At 39.2% G+C, this 25,098-nt stretch overlaps 1 protein-coding gene across 1 annotated transcript; it reads left to right on the plus strand.

Moving 5' to 3' along the window:
- Nucleotides 1-11,454: 11,454 nt before the first annotated feature.
- LOC129078413 (ras-related C3 botulinum toxin substrate 1-like) lies at nucleotides 11,455-12,219 on the plus strand. The gene has a single exon (XM_054583256.1). The coding sequence runs from the start codon at nucleotides 11,456-11,458 to the stop codon at nucleotides 12,032-12,034; it is 579 nt and encodes a 192-aa protein (XP_054439231.1). The 5' UTR covers nucleotide 11,455; the 3' UTR covers nucleotides 12,035-12,219.
- Nucleotides 12,220-25,098: the final 12,879 nt, after the last annotated feature.

A 25,098-nucleotide genomic window follows, 5' to 3' on the forward strand; every position in this document is an offset into this window, starting at 1 on the left:
ACAGCAGATACAAAATCAATATTCAGAAATCAAAGGCATTTTTGTACACCAACAATGAAATATCACAATCAGAAATCAGAAAAAAAAATCCCATTTGCTATAGCAACAAGAGAAATTACCTAGGAATAAACTTAACCAAAGAAGTAAAAGACCTGTACTCAGAAAACTACACAACACTGAAGAAAGAAATTAAGGAAGACATAAAAATTTTATTTTAGAGAGGGGGAAGGAAGGAGAAAGAGAGTGAGAGAAACACCAGTGTGAGAAAGAAACATCGACTGGTTGCCTCTCTTATGTGCCCCAATCATGGACTGAACCCGCAACCCAGGCATGTGCCTAGACTGAGAATCAAACTGTCAACTTCCTTCTTTGCAGGATGACACCCACTCAACCAATTGAGCCACACCAGTCCAGGCGCTCTCATTTTTTAAAAAAGAATTTCTGTAATTCTCTTCTCCAAGAAACCAATTTGCTTAAAGCTTAATGTGAAAGGTATTTCTTGCCAAACTCGGAACATACCAGCCCCAGGCTCCCCACTCCTCATCCCACACAAAGTAGAAGGGCCGTATTTAAATAAATTATATGAGTCTGTCTCTGCTTGTCAGATACATCAAGGCTGGCCACATCTGCAAATTTTACTAAGTGTGGTGGCCACTTACAAAAAGGGACACAGGCAAAGAGGAAAAGGTCTAGTTGAAACAATGTTCTGTGGAGGGGTTTTGCCCATTCAGGCTTTAAGGAATTTCACATATCATTTGGGTCCACCCTGTCCAAGATATCTACCTTTAACTACACCATGTGGAATCCTTTTAATTTGAGCTTTCTAGAGACACATCAAAGGATTTGTTAAGAAGAATTAAACTAAAATTAAAGAAGCAACTCTAAATGGTTTGCTAAACAGTAAATACAAATACTTAGAAAAGTACTATAAGGATCTTGTGTTAAATAGTAAATCCTCAACAAAATGGTCATGCACTGACAATGGAAAGGATTCTAGAATTCTCCCAGACTCTTGTCATAAGAGAACAAATTCCAGACAGTTACTTGCTTCAGCATCTTGTTCCCACCCATCAATCATTGCTGGAAAAAACAAAATAATAACTGCCTAGTAGTTATACCAGTATTGTTCTAGGGAACATCCCCAAGGCTGTGAGTTTTCACTTCAGAAAGAATTAATTGTTCGACTCTTTCATGTCCTCCACTACAGGGAGAACACAAGCTGAATAAAAACTTTCCAACCAGGGTGGTAATGGTGCAAAGCCACCGTCATAAATTGGGACCATGAGAAGTACGCATGCGCACATTTCCCTCTCCTTGCTTTCCTCCCCACCCAAGCTCAAGAGCAAACCCTTCATTAATTGCTAATGACTAAATGCATTGTGTTAGTAAAGGACAGCTTATGGCACCATTTCTATAATTAGTTTCAAAGTCTGAAGTGATATTCCATGACAGCCAAGGAGTCTACAAGACATCCAGGACCTGGGTTTCTGAAACTAGCTGAAGCAACAGGCAGGGACCACCCATGGTAATAAGGGCTCCAAAAGCTATGTGCAAACTTCTCTTGACTTTGGAAGTGAGGCGTTCAGGCCTGCCCTGTTAGCTAGCTCTCCAATATTTAACACATCCATGCTAGTCTCTAAACAGATGCCCCTGTGACAGCATCCTCTGAGAAAGAGGAGAGCGTGAATGGCTTGCTCCCCAAGTTCTCAAACCTGAGCCTTTGCCTTCACAAACAGTGGTCCAGCCACCAAGAGTCTCAGACACTCACTTGCAGCCAAGATGTGTTCCTTGTGACCCACAGTATTTTTTGATTGCCAATATGTATCAGATTTCACTGTATCTCCTACATTTAATGACAAACCCAGCACCACTTGAAAAAGAAGGGGAAAGGTCAAATCAAGGGCCATGTATAAAGGACCTATGGACAAAGCCAAAGTGGGGAAGGATTGAGGGTGGGAGGTAGGAGTGGGTGGGGCAGGGGAGAGTAGTGCTGAGAAGATGGAGACAAATATATTTGAACATTAAAAAAAGCGGATAAAAAAAGAAAAATTCAGAGATTTTATAACACTAGTCATATAGCTCTCCCCGGCCACAGAAGCTGTCTCCTGCTGGAACATGGACTCTCCATATCACCACAGTCTCCACCACTCCTTATTGCCTCATACTGGACTCGCTTCCCCATTCACATTGCCTGCCAGCCTCCAGCAGTACTGGAGTTTTTGACCCATGACTACTAAATTTCTCTGCATCAATATCACTGAAAGCCAAGATCAAAATATAGATTTCCAAGGGTGAAAAAAAAATTGCAGAGCTTCTATGCTAAAAGCCTCACCACCATCTCCTTGTCATTGATGGGGCCATCTTTCCTAACCCATAATACTCATACCTAGCTCAGTGGATACTTAAATAACATTTGTATATGTAAGCTACACACTTAAGCACCTACTGTGTAAACAGATGCTAAATGAATATTAGTTCCCTTCTCCTTCCTTGGCCTGGGTGCCTAGTACCCTAGGAGGTTTTTTCGGCTTTGCCTCTTCAGCCACCACGATGTAGGAATCAACTTCTGAAAACAGTGGCCAGCTCCACTCTCCACTCCATATTTTATTCTTATGTCTTCTCATTCCTTGGCCCTGAGTTCCTTCTCCCATACTCCACTTCTTTTTTTTTTTTTTTTTTTTTTTTGACGCTGCTGCTTTCAACGTGGGACACTCCATTCCCCTGCTATTACACAAACTGGGGATTACAAATGCAAATGCCTTCAGGGTTCAAATATGTCATATAAATGTGTGAAATTACTGAGTGTAAGAAAACAGTAAGACATCAGGTCTATAGTCAACTAGAGTGGTTCCAGCCTAATGTCATTCACCTGTGATTTTAAAAAAAAATAATCTAAACGAACCAAATAGTCTGCTGTTGGGTTAGACCACTGGTCAGCAGTTTGCAAAGCGTGTTTTATACATTCAAAACAAAAATATGGGTTTCAATCCAGAGCCTAGACCAGTTGATCTCCAAACTTTTTGACTGTGTGCATCCTGATCTGTAAGCTCTATTTAGCATGAACCTCGTTAGATGTACATGTATTGGTTTATAAATTATATTCATTTATCACTAACAAACTTGAACAAATATTCAAAACATATACAAGGAAACCAAATGGCACAGACACTGATGTACCTCTCATATTCCCCCCTCAGGACTGAAAAGTCTTCCCTTGCCATCCACTAGCTGCTAGAGAGAGCTTCCTTGTCCAAAGTCATACCCTTTCCCAAGGGATGCCTGCATCCTTGACTGGTCACTCTCAGGAATATAAAGGACTGACACCCTTCAGGAACTCAAATTCTTCCCCAACTTCAGGGCCCCCTGTGGGTCATCTGAGGTGTTTGCTGTGACTGCACCATAGCCCAACTTCTCCCTCTTGTCCTTCCAATCCCCTTTCCTTCACTTCCTCTGCAGTTAAATGTGAGAGCACTCCCTGACACATTCCCTGTGTGTTAAACTCAATCTCAAAGTCCATCTCTTGAAACCAGATGGCATAAATAGAAGTTATGATATTTTCTTCTCCCACCACAGTGGGTTGTCTTTAAAACACCTTGGGTTACTCTCATTCCTTTTTGGAGAACAATAGTCAAAGCCAGTGCTGCCCAAAAGAATGTTCTAAAATGATGAAAATGTCCAATAGGGTAGCCACTAGCCATACATGACTATTGACCACTTAAATGTGATTAGTGCAACTGAAGAAATAAACTTCTTAAATTATTTCATTTTAACTTAAATAGACAAGTGTGACTAGGAGCACCCAGTGCAGATATAAGCTATTTGTTTAAAGTGTCCTGACCTATTATTATTTCTCTTTTCATTTTGAGAAAGTATATGTACAGCAATGAAAAAATATATAAGCCAGGAGTCATTTAATTTAATCACTACAAGTAGTTTTAAAAAAACAAATCACTTCATCCTCACATCAGATGAAATATTCAGCAGCATCCCACATTGCTCCTTTGAGCTGGAAATGTCAACTGTCTTTGTGAGTTAGCCAGGGCAGGTGCTCAAGGGGCGGAGACAAGGCCTGCTGTCTGCTTCCATTTGATCAGTTCCGTACTGATGTTAACTGAACATTCCCCGATCAGTCAGCTTTCCTCCCATAAACACTAGGCCTTCGTTTAAGACATATGACCAAGAATCAGTAGCTCCTACCCTGGAAAAATGCTGCTAATTAAACACCAATGAAGTTGCCCAGAATTTGCTCAGCAGCAGCAGTTTGATAATTTAGTGGGTTGCTAGGGCACATGTGGAAGCAAGGGGCGACCCCTGTACCTCTGGGATTCAAGACAAATTGCTTAATGACAAGAAAGAAAGATGTACCTAAGTAAGATGCTCCTGAAGAAAAAAGTTCCACTTCTGTGAGAGACACTTCCTTATCACTCTCTCCACAGCCCCTCCCTCCTGTTTGAAATATTTTCCCAGGAAGTGATTATCACAATCAAATGGGAGCTATACTCAGACCTGGGAGAGAACAGATCCCGCTGTGCCCTGGGAGCCAGTAGAATGGTATGAGGTATTAATGCATTATCTACTCCTCTGGAGGAAGGTTAAAGTTGGGGCTTGAATCACTAGTGAAAATGAGGTTGGTGGCCTGGTTGTTGTCCCTTGTGGACATTTATCCACAGTATAGATGCCTCACCCAGCTGGAGGTCTCAGCTCATCAAAGTATAAAGACAAGAGGAAAAGGGCGGTTAGGCACCCAGATTGCTTTAGAAATGGAACACTGGCTTGCTCTCCCTTAAAATGGCAATTAAGCTATGCATGAGTAAAAATCCCTCTTCTAGGAATAAGTTAACCATAACTTTGCACTTTCCTTTCTCAAAAAGGCCTTGCCTCTGATATGTCTAAACAGGATGGCCCTTAGTCTCTAATGCTCTCCCTCTCTTACCCCTTGGGCCAATACTAACATGCTAAACAAAATTCAGCTGCTCTAATGCTTTCATCAGCAAACAGTCCTTGTGTGCCTGCTATCTGTCAGGCCATGTTTTGTCCAACGAACACTTCTTGGCCCTGGTCATGACAAAGAGAGACATAGTCCATGCCCTCATGGAGATGATAATCTGCCAGGAAAGATGGACATCAAACCAAAAGGCACTGTGAAGGGGGATAGTAGGAAGGAATTAAACAAGTTACAGAAAAGACCTAAGTCCAGGGCTCTGAAAAAGCTTGTTTAGGAAAGAGATTTTTTAAGCAGATGCTCACTCTGGCCCAATTCCCCTAATTTGAGGTTCAGAATCCTGCGCAAACCTTTCTCATGACACTCACTATTGCATCAGATCTCCCGGTGCTGTGGCTGTCTACTGCTTTCTTCTGCATTGTAACTGTCTATTTGTATGTGCAGTTGTCATATGGCTGTCGACAGACATTTCATTTCTCCTTTCTTCCAGGGCACATTTTAGGATTGGACTTTCCAGTTTCTCTTAGAAATAGTGTCTTGGCTTGCTTCAGCCAATAAAATGAGCAAAAATGGCATGTGACAGAAGCTTTAAAAATGTGTGCAATTGACCACGGTCCTTTTTGTAATCACAGAGATCGTATGGAGATCACACATTGAAACTAAGCCTCTGGGGGCCTGGGAGTCTGTTGGTTCCCAGACTCAGGAGCTCCCTGGGCAAAATCTGAAACTAGGCCCTACACACAGAAACAAGGAGAGACTGAAGACCACTCCAGATTGATAAGTGGCAGGTTTCATAAGCAAGGGAATTTACATACAAGGCTTGTCTTAAGCACCTGTAAAATAAGTAGATCTCTGCATCAGCCCGCTAGAATCTTTTTTTCTCCCCTCCAGAATCTTAAAAGTTAATATAGAGGCCTGAATCAGATTCAGTCACATCCAGGTTGTCTCAAGAACACCTTACTCTCTCAAGGCTGTGACCTTGAAGCCCCCATTAGCATGTGAATAACAGGCAGACTGTGCATTGCAAGGACAAGGAAGGGATGAAGAGTCTCCAGTTGCCTGGGTCCAGCTTCAGGGTCAACCCAACAGTCACATCTTCTCTCTGACCTCCTCCAACAGAGCCCCCTTTTTACTTTACTTGGATTTGAAGTATAAACACAACTTAAATGTTTGTTGCATTAAACCACAGAGTTGGAGGGTATTACTGCTCCATAACCTAGTCTAGTTGAACATTGCAACATTAATTCCTCACTGGATTAAGCGCTCCTCAAAAACAAGAGTGGCTTATGTATCTTTATATCTCCAGTGCCTAGTGCATGGTAAAATCTCAGTAAATGTTTATTGAATAAGTGTATTTAGAATTTTTTTTAATCAACTTAACAGAAAGTCAATTTAGATGTTGTTTTAAAAAATGAAGAAATAATCAGAAAATTGGTCATTCCAGAGAGCCAAGATAGAAAATAAGCACTGTGGAATCAATAGAAGCAACACCATTGAATGTGACATAGATCATGTAGCACATAACCTGATATACAATAATGTTTATGGAAATAACACAGTTATTTGCTTAAAATGCTGACTAGCATTAAATACAAATAAGAGCAAAGTGAAAAAAGTTTAATAATGTCCTGGATCACATCCACTATTTTTGTAATTGCATCTCTATCGAATTGACACGAGGGGGAATTCACTTCATTTCCTCAAACCCAAGAGAAAGGATAAGTAATTAGGGGAAGAACCAATTTCCCAAGGGTTTTAAATTTGGAATCTACTCAATTACTTCCCCTTGAAAAACTATATCCATTTTTTGAGAGCAGTTTTCAAGCTCCTGAGTCATCCTATTTATAATACCATCTTCAATTACTTTTCTCGTTGTATCTTTCATGGAATACATTTCCAATTTCCTGCTTAATTCCCTGTCTACACCCATGGGTATCCAAGGCTAGACATTTTAGGATTGGAACATAGATAAAGTAATAATGCAGTACTATATTCCCCCAAATAATTAAGGGGCAAATATCTGTTCCCCATTACACTCTGCACTACCCATTAATTTGGTAATAGATCTTTGCTGAGAGAATCAAAGCATAATCTGGCATAGATTCAGAAAGGTATGTCTTTTTCCAGTCTATCTCTATGAAAAGAAATCATCAATGATGTCACCCTTTAGTACAGTTTCAATTTACATGTCATTGAGGAATATAAATCACTGTGACTTCTAATTAAAGGTTATTATTCAAGCCAGTGTTAAAGGTAGGCTAATTGGTATGACACATAAACCTAAACATGTGATGTTCAAAACAATAGAAATGTATTTCTTGCTCACTGAATAGTCCTGAACAGGTGTTCAGGCATTTTCAGAATACAGTCAGCACTTCTCCATATGGTCATTCCCAGGTTCTTCCCTCCATCTCATCAGCCTTTATCCTGATCCTCATCCAACCAGTGGGAGGAAAAGGGCAGAGAGAAGCATGTGTGGAAGATTTTTATGGGATAGGCCTGGAACTAACACACAGCCCTTCCACCAATATTATTGTTGGAACTTAGTCATATCTAACGCAAAGGAGTTTGTCCAAGACAAAGAGACAATATATTTGGGGAACATCTAACAGTCTTAGCAACAATTCAACTTCAGGTTGATGAAAGACAGAAATATGAATGAATTAGGCTTTGTTGTTCACTTGATTGGTATAATCTAGCTACACCATCAGTGCTGGATAATGATGTTATATCTGACCCATATGGGAAATTTATAACTTCCCCTCCCATAATACATCACTAGAAGGTGGCTTACACAGTGCAGTACTAAGGCAATTCAACTGTTAGTCCACCAGTTCTCAGAGTGTGATCTACAGGCATCTAGGTGGGTGAATAGTAGATAGATTGTACATTCCAAGGACAGGAGAAATATGATGAGCCCTCTCCTGAGACCCTTTCAGGATGACTGAAGAGGTTAAGAACATTTTTATTATACTAAAAGATTATATTCCTTGCTCATTATGTTGGCTTTTGCATTGATGGTACAAAATTAGTAGTGGCAAAATGGTTGGCATTTTAGGATAAATCAAGGCATGTATTCACAATAAAAAGTGGGGGATGAATTGGGGGGAGCAGAGTAGGTTCACTTAAGAATCCTTGATGAAACTGTAAAAATTGTTATTTTTAGTAAATCTCAGCTCTTGGGTATAATTTTTTACATATTCTCGATGACAAAATGAGAAATATACATGAAGTACTTCTAGTGCATCCCGAGTATGATGGTTGCTTCAGAGAAAAGCACGTGTGCAATTGTTTGAATGGTACCAGCCACTTTTTTTCATAAAACAACATTTCTTACTTTAAAAAAATGACTGACAGTCACATCACAGTTATTCAAACTTGGGTACTGGCAGACATTTTATTGAAAATGAATGAAGTGAGCCCATCACTCCAAATGAAACAAAGGACAATATTTATTGCCAATGATAAAATTTGAGCTTTGAAGTGAAGATGAGAATTTTGCAGAATATGTATATACTACTATGAGCTTAACAGCTTCCCAATATTTAAAGACATGATAAAATCGTTGATGACATTAATGAATGTGGTTTTTCAATGTGGTAAACCGTGTCAATATTTGGAAGATCTGCATAACTCAGGAAGCCAAATGAACAATGCATAATGTTCCAAATTATGCATGGGAAAAAAGCTATTCAAAGTAAAAGACAAACTAATGAATTTTAATGTAACTGAACAATAAAATTTCATTAATATGATTTCTGATTCACAGAACAACTAACTTTAAAGAAACTGTCGTTTTTCAAGTTTTGGTATAATATCCAAAAATAATATCCGCAATTATCTGAAAAGGCCATTAAAATACTTCCCCCTTTTCCAACCAAAGTTGACCTTTAAAGAATGCAGAGATTAGGGATGCCAACCCATTGCAGTCAAAAATTTGCTTATAATTTGCTTATAATTTTTGACTCCCCCAAAAAACTTCAGTCATTCCTTGGTATCCTCATGGGAATAGTTCTAGCACTCACCACAAATACCAGAATCTACAGATGCTCAAATGCCTTATAGAAAAATGGTATAAAAAACTGCATACTGTTTATATCTGTGAAAGGCTTACTTTCCTTCATATATTCCAACAAAAACAACATATAAGAACAAATTGAGTACAGAAGCAGGTATGAACATCCAGCTGTCATCTGGGTGTCACAACACAATACTTGTCCTCTAACTTGCACTTTCTATAATCTCATTCTCTCCTTCTCCATTAAATCCTGACTTTGCTCAAGGTTTGGTCCCGTGCAACTCTTCTTCTTACTCTGTGTTCTCTCCTAAAACAACTGCGTCAAAGTCCGCAATTTCAAATATGATTTCTGCAAGAGGTCTTACAAGTATATGGACTTCCCCCTGAGCTTCAGAACAGTGACCCTTACTGCTTATTCACCTCTCCTCTTGAACAGCTCAGAGTCTCCTCACACTCTGTCCAACACCAAACTGATCTTCTTCCACAGCCTCCTCTTCAGTGACTCCATCTACCATCATCCAGTTACTCAACCCACAGCTGAAAGTTTTCTTTGAAATGCTCTTCTTTTACACACCTCTTGTCTAATTCATCACCAAGTCCTATCAACCTATGTCCCCCAATGTCTATCTAACACATGGCCAGGTTCAGTGAACACATTTTTGAATGAGTGAACATAATATGTACAAAGGTTCAGAGAAAATGGTACATGCTTGAGAGGCTGGAAGGAGTTCAGTAAGGCTGGAATCTCCAGGCAAGGAAAGGGACTGCGGAGGAAGCAGGTGGATAGAGTCCAGCTTGGAGAGACTTAGGAGAGGCAGGGCAAACAGCCACAACAAATAGTGAAACGGAAAGTCCCAGCAGTGGGCTTGACAAGGGAGTGATATGATCATATCTGTATCACTCTGGTGTCTGTACAAAAACTACAAGAAAAGCAACTCTAGAGACAAAGAGAGGACATCAGCTCTTCAGTAATCTGGGAGGTGAATGGCTAACTGGGAAATATAGACTAACAGTGATAACAGTAGGACTGGAGAAAACTTAATTGATTTGAAAAAACAGAAAACGATGAGGACTCAACAAGACCATGATGTCTCTTGTCTTCCAAATGATTCCACAATCGCCTACCAATTTCAAAACCCTGGATTATGTCTATTTTGGCCCCAGACATGTGAATTCACTGAAAAGAGCCAGATCCTGTCTTATAATCTTGTATTCCCTTTTCACTACGTAGGTCTTTGTAGATAATGCTCCCTGACAGCAAACACAGAAGCAAGGTTCTGGCAGTTCTGCTAGCTCCCTGCCATGTGCTAACATTCTGCCATCTGTCTTATTCATTGTGTTAATACTCACAGCTTTTAAGAGCCCTTTTAATTGTTTAATTGTCTATAGCACTCTTCAAATATCTGAACTCATTCTAATAGTACTCCTAAGGGCTCGTGCCATTACATTTATATATTTGATTGCAAATATCAACCCTTTTAAATTCACCCCTGATTAAATTCCACCTTTCATCTGTGAACACTTTTTCTCATACCAGAGCTCATCAGAGTCCCCTTTTTTCAGTCTTGAATCACTGATTTTTAGCACGTGATTGTGCCAGACATTTTCTAGTCACTGCCGACAAAATTACAAATGATACATGGCTCCTAACCTCAATGTATCATAACCTAGAGGAAAAGATAGAAATATAAAAAGACACATTTAAATATTGCTCAATAAGTATACTAAAGATATGTAAACACATGTTTTAGAAGCTCCAAAACTTTTCTGGGGATGTTTCACATAGAAGGTAATTTTCATCTGAATCTAAAAGGGTGAGTAAAGTTTGACATGCAAAGAACTTGTGAAAGGCATAGAAGTAAGAGAGAACAGTTCATGTAAGTTTAGGGGATATTACAATAATATGGTGTGATTAGATTTGCTTTTTTAGGAAAATAACTCCAGTAGTCACAGTGGTTTCTTTAGCAGCATCTCAGTTTTCTTCCTCATCAGTATCATTAAGAATTACACTGTGAATTTCTCTCTGTAGTACCTTCCCTCTTAGAGAACCTGTAGAAACATCAGATATAATGTGTCCTAGGCTTATTGCACTACACCAACCAGAGTGACTTCTGAGCTGATGAATCTATATAGGTGCTGGATTGAGTCAGTAAATCTGGCAACAGGTCTTCAAGAAGACAAGTCTTCATATCTGAAAAAGACTGCTCATCGATTCCTAAAATTACTTCAAAGACACTCTTTGCTCATCAATTCCTAAAATCACTTCAGAAGACACTCAAAAGAGGCAAACAGAGTTTTCCCCAGCTTTGGGTGGTGGCCGGGCCTGGGCTTCAGCTTCCCGTAGGTGGAAGGCAAGGCGGCGTGGACAGCGGCCCCGTCACCCCACGCCCTGCCGCCCACAGCCGCGCTCCCGCCCGCCTGCTGCTCCCCGAGCCGCTTCTCGCCTCCGTGCCCGGTCGGTCGCCACCTCCGCCGCGGCCCACCAAGTGGCCCAGATGCAGGCCCTCAAGTGTGTGGTGGTGGGAGACGGCGCTGCAGGTAAAACCTGCCTACTGATCAGTTACACAACCAATGCATTTCCTGGAGAATATATCCCCACCGTCTTTGACAACTATTCTGCCAATGTTATGGTAGATGGAAAACCGGTGAATCTGGGCTTATGGGATACTGCGGGACAAGAAGATTATGACAGATTACGTCCCCTATCCTTTCCGCAGACAGACGTGTTCTTAATTTGCTCTTCTCTTGTGAGTCCTGCATCATTTGAAAATGTTCATGCAAAGTGGTATCCTGAAGTGCGACACCATTGTCCCAACACTCCCATCATCCTGGTGGGGACCAAGCTTGATCTCAGGGATGACAAAGACACGATTGAGAAGCTGAAGGAAAAGAAACCGACACCCATCACCTACCCACAGGGTTTAGCCATGGCTAAGGAGATCGGTGCTGTGAAATACCTGGAGTGCTCGGCTCTAACACAGCGAGGCCTCAAGACAGTGTTCGACGAAGCTCTTCGAGCCATTCTCTGCCCACCACCCGTCAAGAAGAAGAAGAGAAAATGCCTGCTGTTGTAAATGCCTGGGCCCCTCTCCCCGCTGCCCTGTCCCCAGGAACCTTTGTACGCTTTGCTCAAAAACAATGGAGCCTTCGCACTCAATGCCAAATTTTTGTTACAGATTAGTTTTTCCATAAAAAACCATTTTGAACCAATCAGTAATTTTTAGGTTTTACTTAAATAAGTGTAAGAGTTCAAACTTTCATATTCTATTAAAACTTAGCCCTAAAATGACAAGCTTTCTTCAAGCCTTATTTTTCAAAAGTCCCTATTCTCCTTCATATTAAGAGTTGCCAAAATACCTTGTGAACTAAGTCGCATTGCTGTGCTAAGAACACTAAGCACTAAACTGCTCAGAGACCTGTCTCTGAGAAGACCAGCCTCCGTGGGGAGGGAAGGCAGACACTTTCTAATGTGTTTCATAGGCCCGAGCAGCGCAGCTTCCCTTAGGAAGCGCTGCCATTCACTGCACGGTAACTTACCCGCCCGTGGTCGCGACCTAACATTGCACTGTATGTCGTAGTGGAATGAGTGTAACAGCTCAACTCTTTGGATCGGTCTTTCTGATTTCGGAGTGATTTTTTTAAAAAATTAGTGTGTTAGCTTTTGCTGAGATTTTGAACAGAACTCTTACTCACGTGTTCCTCTGAAGTGTTCTGCCCCAGCCATGGGCACACGGGGCAAGTACGGAACACCTGACGTGATCAAAGGATGAAGACGGCAGTATTTTGACAAAATAGGAAGTGGAGATTAATTTACACTACACTCTACATGTAATAATTAAACTGAATAAAAGTGTCATGGGTTAAATTTTAAATAGGTTAATTTCTATCAAATGTAGTAGATGATGAAGAAAGTCGGTATTAATCAGTACGTGTTTTCTTAAGCTTTTTGTTTTTCTTAAACCTGCGATCCCTCCCAAAACTGGGCATTTAATTCATCTTTGAAATGGTCATTCCCACGGTTACTAACTGAGAAAGTGCTTTTTTTATGGAGCCCCTTCTCACTGGGCAGTATGCCTCCTTGTATAAAACCTCTCTTGATAACACTTTAGTTGTTTGTTTGTTTGTTTTGTAGATTAGTACAAGTGCATTCCTGTTTTCATGTTCCTGTATTCAAAGCTAATAAGTGCTTTCCTTACTTAGTTTTCTAGTAACTAGATGTAAAAATCACCTGTTGCATCTTTACAGTTTTTAAAATATTTTAGGTATTCTTACTACAAACCTTCCTGCCATCGCTGTCTTGCCAGCCCCCACCGCACCTTGCCTGACGCTGGCCCTCCCTGCCTCCCCGCGGACACGCTACCTGTCGCTCTGCCTCACGAGGCCCCTGGGGGTGAGCCCCCGCGAGCCCCGCACTTGTGCTCACGGAGTCCTGTGCCGCTCGCCCACTGGCAAGGCGACGAGGTGGGACCTTTCAAACACTAAAACAACATTTTTTAAATTGACAGTTGCAGAATTGTGGAGTGTTTTTACATTGATCTTTTGCTAATGCAATTAGCAGTATGTTTTGCATGTATGACTTAATAAATCCTTGAATCATAAAAAAAAAAAAAGAGGCAAACATACTAACATGAATCATACATCCCCAGGTGTGATATATATCACTAGAAAAAAAAAGTTATCTTTTGTTTTCATTACTACTTAATTGCAAGCAAAATCATCTGTGTCTCTCCTTGGTCTTCCCTCTGTCTAAAAGAAAAAAAGAAAAGTCACTTTGGTCATCAACCACTAATCTAAAAAGTAACTGTGACTTCTGCCTTTAGTAGGAATCTGGGCCTTCCCACCCTGGCAAACCGAGGGTCTGTGTCTTGTTCCTGAGCAGCCATGAACTTCACCAGTCCCCACTCTGCATTTTGCCAGCCTTTCTCCACAACCCAATAACTCTGCTGCAGAAAAAATACCTCACACAGAGCAACACTGGTTCCCTCTTCAAACACAGGGTGGACTCTTAATTCCCCCACGTCCAGCATCAGAAACCAAGGATTTTGTAAAGAACGCAGTAAGAAAACACTCCTTAATGAGACCATCAGCTCATCAGCAACTGTCTCCATGCAAACCCACAAATATGCACCTACCCAATCATGATTCTCATTAGCACTGATGGAAAAAAAGGAAACTAAGATAGGAGAAGGGTCAAGATTTGTTTTCTGCCTCTGCCAGCAAAAGACATTTTTTTAAAGCTTAAAACAGTCCCTGTTGATACTGTCATTCCCAGATTACAGTTGGCAGTTCCAGGAGCACCATGGAACCAACAGAAAATCACCAAGCTTGCTCCCGTCTGGTTCCCTGGGAATAGCGTGCTACCTGTCAGCATGCATCTTTGCCCAAGGAGCAGGGCAGCTGGGTGGCGACAGCTACGCGCCACCGGACAGCACCCTCCCCAAAGACTCTGTATTATTACAGTCTGCCCTTCTGCTGGCGTGGAATTAACTTGTTCTGATTGTGTGACAGTTCTGACGTCTACATAGTTTAAGACAAGGAGCAGGGTCACATGCTGCTACATGCATGGGCTGTCACTAACTGTGCCACTAAAACCAGACAAAACCTTGTCAGGGGAGATAAATTCCTCTGGTGACAGAGGTAAGTGACTCAGTTCATGGCCTGCTCATGAGGGTTTTGTTCAGTTCTAGGACAGTATCAGCTGACAAAAGGCCTTGTTTCAGGGAGACACAATCGGCGCAGGCCAGAGGAAGTAGGTAGAGAGGCAAAAGGAGGAAAACATACAATGACTAATGCAAGAATGCTGAAAGAGACAGGCTGTTAAGAGGTCACAAAAGAAGGCAGTGTCCTCGCTTTTGAAAATCAACGATACAAACTCCCAAACCGCACCTATTTTACAGTCATAAAACTCCTAGCAAGAAAGTAAGCAATCAACCTTGATTTTATTAAGTATGGATTCTATTGCATGCTTAACACTGTGCAAGGTATTATAAAGGCTACAAAAACATAAACGTGACCTCTAACTTTAATGACTGTATAACTTAGCTGTTAATACTCGTTTTTATAAAAATATAGCATGTGGTAAACATAACTCTCTTTGCACAGGCCTATATGCCCTGGGAGAATCTGAAAACCTAGACTGAGTCCCAGAGAGAAAGACTAAAGGAGAGACATGGCAGGGAGAAATCACAGACAGGCTGCCCTGTAGCGCCTCACACACTCCATGAGCTACCGCAGGTCATGATTCTGGCTACATCATCCCCCCTCATCTGCAGGGAATACTTCCCAAGACACCCCAATGGACGTCTAAAACCACAGATACTGAATCCCATAAACACTATGTTCTTTTTTAACTTATAAAGTAGTCAGAGTAAGAAATTAACAATAACTAATAATAAAATAGAATAATTATTGAATATAACAATATACTGTAATGAAAGCTATGTGAATGCAGTTTCTTTCTCAAAGTCTCTTATTGTACTGTTCTCACCCATCTTTCTTTCATAACCATATGAGATGATAAAATGCTCGTGTGATAAAATGAAGTGAGGTGAATGATGTAGGCATTGTGATGTAGCATTAGGCCACTGCTGACCTGACAATATTGCAGAAGGATTATCTGCTCCTGGTGATCCTGGATAATTGAGCCATTATGATGTATGTCTATGGCTGGGGATCCTTGATAGCTGAATTGTTTATTCTAGTATTTTCCATTTAATATTTTCAGACTGCAGTTAACCAAGGGTTACTGACACCATGAAAAGTTAAACTGCAGATAAAAGGAGACTGCTTTTTTCTTTCCTCTCTTTCTGGCTCTCCCCGTTCCAAGCTAAGGATCAATTTGCATGCTCCTCATATTACCACAGTAGTGGACTACTTATTTACTTCCTAGAAGTGATCAGATTCAGGGAGCCTGACAACTTTGGTAAGCCCCAGACTTACTCTTCTGTCTCCTCCAGCCCCTTCCCAACCCAAACACATGTACGTTAAGTGATAGGAATAACCTGAGTACCCATCCCATGGTTGCCCAAACTACACAGATGAATTTATTTACAGCTGGGGCTTTTATTAGCTGTGTGAATTTAGTCAATTTATTTAATCTCCCTAAGTTTCCATTTTCTTGATTGCAAAGGTTGACACAAAAAAGAAAAAGAAAAAAAAATTACATGGAAGTACCTAGCATAGTGTATGGTATTTGGTACGTAGTGAATAAATGTCGGTTTGTTTTAGTCCTCTCATAGTGACAGTGAATACCCAGTTAATTGTAAATTTTTATGTATAATCTCTAAGTCCTTAAAAAATACAGTAGATTCTCATTATTCAGGGATCCCATATTTGAGAATTCACTTACTCACTAAAATTTATTGGTAACCCCAAAATCAATGCTTGTGGTGCTTTCATGGTCATTCACGGATATCCAGAGAGCAGAGAAAATTTTGACTCACCCAATGCACACATTCCTAGCTGAGGCTGAACAAGATGACATTCTGCCTTCTTATTTCAGCGGTCATACTATAAACAAGTGCCCTGTCACAGTCTGCTTAGTGTCATGTCTTTTATGTTTTTGTGCTATTTTTTAATGATTTCACTGTTTAAAATGGACCCAAGCATAGTGCTGAAGGGTTTTCTAGTGTCCTTAAGGACAAGAAGGCTATAATGTACCTTTTAGAGAAAACACATGTGTTAATCAATCTTCATTCAGACATGAATTATGGTGCCACTGGTCATGAGTTCAATGTTAATGAATCAACAATACATATTAAATAAGGTGTCCTTAAACAGAAACCCACACAAAACAAATGTATTGACCAAGTAACAAAAGTGTTGTGAACCAGAGGCTTACAGGAACCTAACTTGTATTTCCTGTAGGAGCAATAGTTTAGCATTTGCTTACTCAGAATTCACAGTAACTTAATAGAATATAACTACCAAGAATGATGAAAATATATATACCCTTTTCTCCTTTCTTACCCATCCTTGGAAGTAAGAAGGTAATAGAAGGGTCATTAAACACATTTTTTTTTAAAAACGCACAAACTTGATATGAACACTGAAGGGTCTTAGAGTGCAAAGGATCTTGGAAGGGGGGAGAGGTAGATGGGCAATGGAAATCGACATGGTCTGTTCAGTGAAAAGTGAGGGGTATCACCTGACCAGAGCACAAGATAGTACTGGGTCTTAGTGGGACATTTATACTTCCTGGGGTTTCCACAGTATTATTCGTAAGTCATTTAGGATGACTGAAAAGATTATATCCATTCTCCTTTCCCTCAAATCTCCTCTAATGATCTTAAGCACTTGTATGGCACTTGTCTATAATTAACAAGATAGGAGTTGACACATTAAATCTGGGATAAATTTCCAAAATCAGAATCTGATGACGCATCAAAAACCTCTAAGTTCTTTTATTTAGTCAACCTCTCAGCTGACTCAGGCAAGAAGAACAAAAAGATTAAATGTGTCTCTATCTGGACATCATGTTTTCTTTAATGACATTTCCTACCCTGAACACACCTTCTCGTGAACAGCATAGGGATTTAAAGAGTCCTAAATAGAATTGTTTTTCAGGTAAGTGTTTAGGATCACTGTTCTAGGGATAAGAAGGGAGCTTGGTAGCCATCTATTTTGATTACCTTTTAAAATGGGAACTCTGAAGCTCTGGGATTTAATGTGACAGATGTGGGGGGGCCACAGACTATTTCTTCCAATGCCCAGTTGAGTAGATTTTTCATATTTATAGTAATCATGCAGATTTTCCAGAATATGTTTGATTTTGAAGATGTTTGGTTCCGTATTATTCTAAGAGTACTTATACCTGTTAGTCTCTGGGCATTTTATCTGTTTATACAAAATAGCTGAGCAACTGCAACAACCTTTTAGTTGAGCTCCCTGACTCACAATTCTTAACCTTCTAATCCATCCTACATTCTTTTGCCAGGCATTTTTGCATGAAATGTCATGTTAATCATTCCAGCTCCTGCTCAAAATCCTAGTGATTCAGAAGAAAGCCAGAGCTAGAAAGTGCCATCTGGGACAGAGCCCGATTCCTCCATTAATGGCCTAGGGTGATGGCCTGTGATATGGTGTCACCAGAAGACACAAATCAACTTGGAAAATGTTATTATCCTAGTATGGCCAAAAAGCCACAAGTGTTACGGGGAAGTTGGCCTGATGCCTTAGATTACCAGGTATATCCCATTCTGTGTCTGTCATCACAACTAATAGCACCCCCTTTGACTCTCAAACGTGTCCTAGCTTGGACAATAAATGTTATAATAGCTCTAATTTTGAGCATTACGATGCCACATGCCCTCCACCAACATAATCATTTTTTACCAAAAGTTATAGATGCCACAAGGAACCCTTCAGTACAGCTTAACACAGTTGTCCCAAGCTCATCGTCCACCCAGCGTCACAGCCTAAGCATGAAACCGAGGAGTAACAGCACTGGGATTAGTGGGACAAAGCCGACACAATCTTCACCCTCTATCCTGAGGTTGTGTCCCTTATTTTCCCTGTATACCCTTGGCACCTTGTGATTTTTCCATCCAAAAATACATAAGGATTCAAGCTTTACTAGACATCTTGATGTCTGTCTGCCTCCTGGATGTCCAGCATCACTACGTCAGCACCTAAGCACTACTGAAAGTAATAGCCAGGGGATAGGTGGGGGCGCTCCACCACATGCGGACCTCCTCCTTTTTTTTTTTTTTTTTTTTTAATTGTAGGTTGAAAAGTGTATCCTTGCTGAATCCTGGCACATTTACTCTAATACAAAAGAATTTTAAAATACAGTCAAAGTACCTCTATTTTGAAAATATTTGGGAAATAAACATTCATAACCCTATCATCATATAGCTATCAACATTTTGTGTATTACCTCCCAATTTTTGTCATGTATACAACATTTCCACAGTCTGCATCATAGTAAACAGATAATTTGGGGTCATGCTTTGATCAACACTTCTTTTCCAAGTTGTTACATAGAGTTACCAATTATAATTGCAGGCACTTCACAGTATTTTTGGAACTGCTATATTATAATTTAAAGATTTCTCTGGTTTTAATATTTTATTAAGCACTGAGAATAGTAAAGTCAAAAAATAAAAATAAGTGCTTTTACTAAGTAAAAAATGTTGGACACTTTTTGAATATCAATTCTTAACATACACAGAGTTATTTCAATAACTCTGGTATCTACTTCACATATTAGTCACAAACATGAAAATAAAGAAAAGAGGAAAGAAAGGGAGAGAAGACAAGAAAAGGAAGAAGAGAAAAGGAAAGGAGGGAGAGGGAAGAAAAGAGTAGGAAGAAGAGGGGGAGGGAAGGACTTATAATTACAAGGATAAATTGAGGGTCTTACTTCTGTTCTGACATTTGCTTCATGTAAATGAGTAAATGATGGAAATATCATACCAATTCATTTGAACACATGTCAAATCTCTCCCTGAATTATAATAAATGTCAGCATCATTCTAATATTTAAAAACAAAAGCTATCCATAATTCAGACATGACCCTTTCCCTATTGTCTACTCCATCATGTAAAAAATATCCATTGCCTGGCCTTTAAGGCCTTCTATACTCTAGTTCACGGAAGCAACCAATTTTTCTTCACACAAAACCTCAGCTCCAGCCAGGATTGCTTAGTAGGGAACAAACAGAGATGTTACAGCTTCAGTCATGGAGGAATAGCTTGTATCAGAATAAATCTTCTACAACTAAGAACTATAATCTCTGAACAAACTCTCAAAAAATAAAAAAACATTTTGAAGGCACTGGTGAACAACTAGAAGAAAGCATAAATTGGAGAGTAGTAAGCTTATGAAAAAGGGGAATGAGCTGGGTGAGTATGTCATTTCTATAGCTTCTCTCTTAAGAGAACTCCCCAGTCCAGGGGATGCTAGATAGCTAGAATTCAAACAGAACTTCAGTCTTCTTGGCCTGAAGTGTCTGCAGAGTTCAGTACCTCCAGAGTCACTGGAAATTAAGAAGGGATATCCAGAAAATTAAAGAACCAAAGGAGGGAACTCAAAAATCTGATACATAAACTCCCCTCCAATCTTTGGCTGACTTTTATAGTACATTTACATAAGGAAGGCTGCAAGGAACCAAGCAGAAAGTAACAGCTTGGAAGGCTAAAAGAGATGAGCAGAATTATTTGGTGCTGCCCACTGTAGAGTAGAAAGACTTGGAAATTCGAGTGCTTCCAAGTTAAAGGGTTTTGGTAAACACCTTTGGCTTTCCACTGAAATCCCAGAAGAACACATCCTAGAATTAAAGTGTGTCTCCCTGAAGTAAAGGATTCACTCTACCAATACAAATGGCACAACCAAACATACCCATCTTAATAAAACCAAGCTCCCATAAGTTCAAAAGTTTCAGCCAGTAACTTAATTGCCTGCAAGAATAAAAATCAATACTTTTCAATGGAAGGTAAAAAAGATCCAGATATTTTATAATGAATCATCCATAATGCCAGTGTATGGTAAATAAAGAGTAGACATGCAAAGAGAAAGGAAAATGCAAACCACCATCAATAGAAAAGACAGCCAACAGAAATTAATCCCAAAATGACTGGAAGACTGGAATTAGCATACAAGGACTTTCAAGAGGCTACTTTAAGCATATACAAAGATTTAAAGGAAACGCTTGTCAGAATTACTCTAATAGATAAGGCATATCAAAAGAAAAATTGAAAAAAGTTTTAAAAACCAAAGGGAAACACTACAACTAAAAAGGAAAATAGTTGAAATTTAAAATTCACTAAAAGGGCTTAACAACAGATTGGAGACTACAGAAGAGAGAGTCAGTAAACTTTAAATCATAATCAACAAATTATTTAACATAAAGAACTGAGATAATAGATTCAAAAATAAAATAAACAAATCTTCAGTGGCCTATGAGGCAATATTAAGTTCTCTAACAGATCATTAGTATCCTAAAAGAATAGGAAAAAGAAAATGTAGAATACAATATACCTGAAGAAATAATTATTATTTTTAATAACTTCCCAAATACCATGAAAAGTATTAACTTACTATTCCAAAGAGCTCACTGTGTCCAAAGCAGAATAAATTTTTTTAGAAAGTCACATCTAGAAACATCATAGTTAAGCTGTCGAAAACTAAAGGTAAAAAAAATCGTAACAGCATTCACAGAGGAGGAAGAGACACATTACATAAAGAGAAGCATAGTAAAAACAAAGACTGAGTTCTCATCAGTAACAGTGGAGACCAAAAAATAATAGAATGATATTTTTTAACTGCAGAATAAAAGGGATGGGAGATCTATCAATCTAGAATTCTATATCAAGTGAAAAAAAATTCTTCACGATATGTTATGACTCTTCAGGATACCAAACATTTATTGCCAGAAATAACAAATTATGTATGAGAAACAGTGAAGGAAATTTTGGGGCTTCAGGAAAAAAGCAAATGGAAACGCAGATCTACAGGATGAATAAAGAGCACCAAGAATAATAGATAGGAGAATAATTATAAACGATTAATTTTTCTTCTCTTAATTTTCTGGTGGAAGTGTTAAATTGTACAACCATGTAAGAAAATGTTTTGACAGTTTCACATAAAGTTAAATACACACCCGATCTATAAACCTGCAATCAGTTATCTAGGTATTTACCCAAGAGTAATGTGACTGTATGTCCACAAAAACACTTGTTACAGAATATTTATTATTCATTAACTCACAATAGCTAAAAACAGGAAGTAATACAAACATTTGCCAACATGAAAATAAGTAAATTATTATATATTCAAAAACAGAATACTATTCAACAATAAAAAAGAATTACTGACAAACAGCGTGGATAAACCTCAAAAACATTATGATGAGTGAAAGAAGCTGGATTCAAAAGAATACATACTGTATAATCCCCTTTATATTAATTTCCAGAACAAGAAAAACTGGTCTATGGAAGTGGAAATCAGAAAACTAAGTGCAGTGGGAGTTAGAAATGACTGGAACTAAGTAAAAGGAACTTTCTGAGATGGTGAAAATTTCCTTTATCTTTATAATGATGGTAGTTATGCAAGTACATACATTTATAAAAACCCATCCAACTGTATTCTTAAGACCTGTGCGTTTCACTGTATGTAATTTTTATCTGCACTAAGAGACTCTAACAAACATTGTTCATCTTCCAGAAATACTCCTCCATATCCCCTTCTCTAACAAGTCCATCCAGGCCTTCCAGAAGCTCTCCCTCCACCAGAAGTATTTCTCGACAGTGTAGGTTTTCATGGAGCTCTCAGTCCTTCCTCCTTTTAAGTGTAAAATGTGTTTTAGCTTTATCTCCTGAAACAGATGGCAAGTATATAGAGGGCCAGGATTGCACTTATGCACAAATGACAATGCTAAGGGCACACAGGGCATGTGATTTAACTCTCCCCATGAGCAAGGCAACATACTGAGTGTTGAGGGAAATTCTCAGGGTAGCGACACATAGATTCAACCCTTCAATGGATGAGCCAGGCAGACACACAAGCCACCATGACCCAAAGAAAACTATGGGAAAACAACAAAGTGTCCTGTAGAACTAAGGGTGGTAAATCAGTTCCTGCTAACAAAGTCTGCATTTGTTTAGAGTCTAAAAAAGAAGAAATAATAGTTTCCTTTTATGGAATGCTTATTATATATCAGGGATGGTGTTAAAGCACATCCTTTGATCTTGATAAAAATCCTCTGAGGTCTGTCCTGTTATTTTTCCATATTATTAATAATGAACTTGGTCTTCAATCATGCAACAAGGCCACATGGCTACTAAGTGTCCAATAAGTGGATTCAAACCCAGGGACACCTGACTCTGGGACCTGAACTAAAGGCCACTATGCTATATTACTGAAAAGAGAAGAGGGCTAGGGCATTTCACACAGAAAGACTTGAAGTAAGTCACAGAAGGCAGTGTTTGGAGGGATACTATGAGATAATTTATTAAAAAGTTGGAGGTGAAGGACTTTAAAGACCAGGTTAAAGTTTTTGGATTTTTTCCTCCAAGATATAAGTATACTCTGACCAAAAACTCTTTGCTGGTAGGTTTGTTAACTAATAAGTCAAGGGATCATTTTCTAAGAAATGCTTACCAACTATAGTTAGGAAACAAAATAATGGTGATTCTGTTGTCTGTGGGAATAGCGCTCCCTCCCTGTCATCACATTATGACTTGTTACATCTGCAAAAAAGTGGCTTCATGAGAGGTCTCCACTCAGGTAAGTTCACTGTGCTTGGCCCATGTCACTGAGTGTTGTGGTCAAAAAGGGTAGCATTTATACCATCTCTATAGCATCAAGATAGGTTTAGGTAAAAGAGAGAAACTCATCATTAGGGAAACAAGAAACTCATCCCTACTTTAGTGGATTATCTTAATTCTCTCTTACTCTCAGCCCCCAGAACTCAACTCTAACTATCCACGCTCCACTACCAAGAGATCAGAAAGCTTTCCCAAAAGAGACTACCCATTCACCACAATGTTCAAACATTACCATAGTTTCATTTCCCCCTTTGTAGGTTTACAATTCAATTCAACTAGGAGACACGCAGATAAGCTATTCTCAAGTTTGAGGAAAAAGAAAATATTAGTGCATTGATCAAAACTATGATAATAATTAATGCCCAATTTTAGTCACCTGTACATCATACACAATACTAAAGTTGAAGGGTAGCCCTCAGTTCATGCTTTCAACCAATTTATCCCCCTCTCTCTATTTACACATCATTTTGCAAAAAAAAAAAATTATACTTTTTTTTGTATTCAAAGCTTTGGGTACTCTTGTTGACTGAAGCCCTTGAAATGTATACTGATTACACTGCCAATGTAATGTACATTAGCAGAGAGTTCAGGTATTATACAATAACCTTAAATTAGAGAGAGTTATAAGAGGCTAGTTAATGAGGATGAAGTAATGCTGAAAGTACTAGCCTTTTATTCTGAACTCAAGAATGCATTAGAAAATATGTTTTAAGAATAGGTCATAGAGAATGTAAATGCAAAGCAGGAGAAGGGAAAGTGGAAAAATCTCTACTGGGCAGGGGAAGAAGAAAAGGGAGAGGGAGAGAGGTTGTACTTTGCAAGGGTAGGCATAATTTAGAGTACAAAGAGTGAAGAGGCTTCAGAACAAAAGTTCTACTCATTTAGATATAGTGGCAATGGCTCCCACAATAACCAAGAAGATCCTGCCTGCAATCTCTAAGCAGCAGTATTGGAATTTGAGGGCCTATTTATATGAAAATCTTCCACATTATATTCCTATACCATGCTCTAAGAGGCCAACCCATCCTTTCTACCCTCTATTTAATTTCCAGAAATCTTCTACAATAACCTATCGGAAGCTTATGATTAAACCTTTTTAAATAGAGCAGTATGGAAAATAAGTAATAAAATCATTTAGAAGGAAATAAGAGCAAAACATAAGATAAGGCATGGGGAAATGTGAGTCCATGAACTTCAGGTCTTATGATCTCAGCTCAGTACTGAAGGTGGTATGCAGATTTCGTTCTGGTTTCCTAGCTTCTAAAACAAAGATAGAAATGCAGGTGGTTACAGCAGCATTTCTCCAACTTTTTGGTCTCAAAATCTCTTTACATTTTAAACTTAGTAGAGGACTCAAAGAGCTTTTTGTGTGGGGTTTATATGTTACATCTATTGATCTTTATATAACTAAAACTGAAAAAAAATAAAATATGAATTCATTTTTAAATGACAATAAACCTATCACACAGTAACAAATATATTTATGAAAAGTCACTATATTTTCTCAAACAAATTAAATGATTGGCATTTACATTTTCACAAATCTTACTGACTTCTGGCTTAACAGAAGAAAGCTAGAATCTCATATCTGCTTCTGTATCTAGTCTGCTGTGATAGCACATGTGTGCAGCCCAGGGAAACTCCCACTAATACACTCACAAGAGAATGAAGGCTCAAAAGTCAAATAGCCTCTTCATAGTATTAGAACATAGTTTTCACCTCACAGATGTCCTGAATAGGTCTCAGGGACCCCATGGGTCCCCAAAAGACAGTTTGAGAAACACAAAGTCACAGGAAACACAGGTCCAGTAAGACAAAAGCATAGATTGCTCAAGAGGTATATGGTCTTTTGAAGAGTAGGTTCTGAGAA

Source organism: Pteronotus mesoamericanus, unplaced genomic scaffold (genome assembly GCF_021234165.1).
Source record: "Pteronotus mesoamericanus isolate MK-2021 breed Mesoamerican mustached bat unplaced genomic scaffold, CSHL_Meso_final contig_73, whole genome shotgun sequence".
In the NCBI taxonomy this organism is placed as follows: Eukaryota; Metazoa; Chordata; class Mammalia; order Chiroptera; family Mormoopidae; genus Pteronotus; species Pteronotus mesoamericanus.